The sequence below is a fragment of the Olea europaea genome, unplaced genomic scaffold, assembly GCF_002742605.1.
Source record: "Olea europaea var. sylvestris unplaced genomic scaffold, O_europaea_v1 scaffold4189, whole genome shotgun sequence".
Lineage (NCBI taxonomy): Eukaryota > Viridiplantae > Streptophyta > Magnoliopsida > Lamiales > Oleaceae > Olea > Olea europaea.
This window is the reverse complement of record NW_019261681.1, coordinates 12325-14041: the sequence shown is the minus strand read 5'-3', so window position 1 is coordinate 14041 and position 1717 is coordinate 12325. Positions and strand designations below refer to the sequence as shown.

Below are 1717 nucleotides of genomic sequence, written 5' to 3'. Positions count from 1 at the left end.
CAATTTCATTAGATATTTGTAGAGCAGTTCATGAATGGTTGTTTCTTCACACAAGTCCAAGCCTGTGATGTAATATTACCCGCAAGTCATTTTTCTGAGTTCTTGACATTTTGTTGGTTACAGGAGCTTCTTGTGCTAGAGGAACAGATTGGCATTGTTGGCACTGGACTTTCTGAAGAAGATATTCAGAATAGTTTGAAAACAAGAACTTTCTCCTCGTTGGCAACATGTTTAAATCAGAAAAAGGCAGCAACGGTGGAACAACAAAGTAATTTCTGCGTCATATGCCAGGTAGTAATTTTTCTTTTGAGACATCTAATTATGAAGATGTTGGGGTTATACATTTTATGGTCAACACGACATATCCCTAAATCTTTATATGTTTGAAGTGATGCAAGAATAACAATTTAAGCCATGATGATTTTGCTCATGATGATTATGTTTGCTTTGAGCTTTTTATAGGCTGATTTTGAGGATCAAGAAAATGTTGGAAACCTTAACTGCGGGCATGAGTATCATGAAGATTGCATAAAGAAATGGCTGCTCATAAAAAATTCTTGTCCCATATGCAAATCCACTGCATTAACAACTGTGAAGAAGAACTGTAAATAGAGAGGTCGAAGGCAGTTGGAAGAAAAATTCTCTTTTGCTCTCTTCCTAGTTACCTATAATCAGGGATAAAAACTCTTTCTGAACGTAACATATTTTTGTACATTGTATAGGTGGTCATGTCAACATGTTTGAAGCATTTTGTCTCTCTCGAAGTGTAGAGAATTGTTTGTTCGAGAGTATGAACGTGCTCTAGGATATATGCAGCAGTTAAATGTTGAATCTAATCTTCTTAAGAGTTTTAGAATGTGCCGTTAGCTTATTCTTTGGAGGAACTTAATGGAACATTTAGCACGAAAGTTGCACCAAAACTACACATACGCTAGGAACGAAAGATGCACCAAAATTACATGTACATTTATCATGAAAGTTGTACAAAAACTACACGTACATTTAGCACGGAAGTTGCATCAAAACTACACATCAAAGCAATAAGATCTTTCAACGACGACAACAAATTATAGTACTAGATCCAATGCGGTTCACCGCTTTGGACACCAATTCAGAATCCACAGCAAATAGAATAGGAATGCACATTCTTGTAAAATTTATGCTACTCTATGATTCAATACGAAAATGTACCGATAAAATAGTTATGGGCTTTTGGCTAATACATTTATTATTTTGAAAAAACAAATGTTTCAAGTGCACAATTCAAATGTTGTCCAAAGACACTACGATATGCCATTGATCAAGCTCCAAAACTAAGCCCTCAATTCCCAAATGCCAATGGTATATTCAGTAGGAAAGATTAGATAGTACCAAACAATATTAAAGAAGAAAAAAGTAAAAATACATTGTCTATAAGACATGCATTAATCGAATAAATAAGGACACCAACGAGTTGGAATTCATAGATGGACCAACACGCAATGACCAAAACTTCGGACTAGATAGAGCAGCAAGCAACTTTTGAAACATCATCTTTAGTATCAACCTTTACCGTTTGTCCCTTCGGCAAAGTTGCAGGATCATCTCCGATTTCAATTGCTTTACGGCGAACTACATGATATATTTGGGTGAGTAGTTCTGTGAAAGCATTCTCAACGTTCATAGACTCGAGTGCAGACGTCTCTATAAAATATGTTTTCTCCCTCTCAGCAAAACT

General features: G+C 35.8%; 1 protein-coding gene across 1 annotated transcript; it reads left to right on the top strand.

Moving 5' to 3' along the window:
* Nucleotides 1-6: 6 nt before the first annotated feature.
* On the top strand, nucleotides 7-861 carry LOC111387691 (probable E3 ubiquitin-protein ligase ZFP1). Its single transcript, XM_023012267.1, has 2 exons — nucleotides 7-291; nucleotides 463-861. Exons 1-2 carry the CDS (start codon nucleotides 31-33, stop codon nucleotides 610-612), a joined length of 411 nt encoding a protein of 136 aa, XP_022868035.1. The 5' UTR covers nucleotides 7-30; the 3' UTR covers nucleotides 613-861.
* The last annotated feature ends 856 nt before the right edge of the window (nucleotides 862-1717 follow it).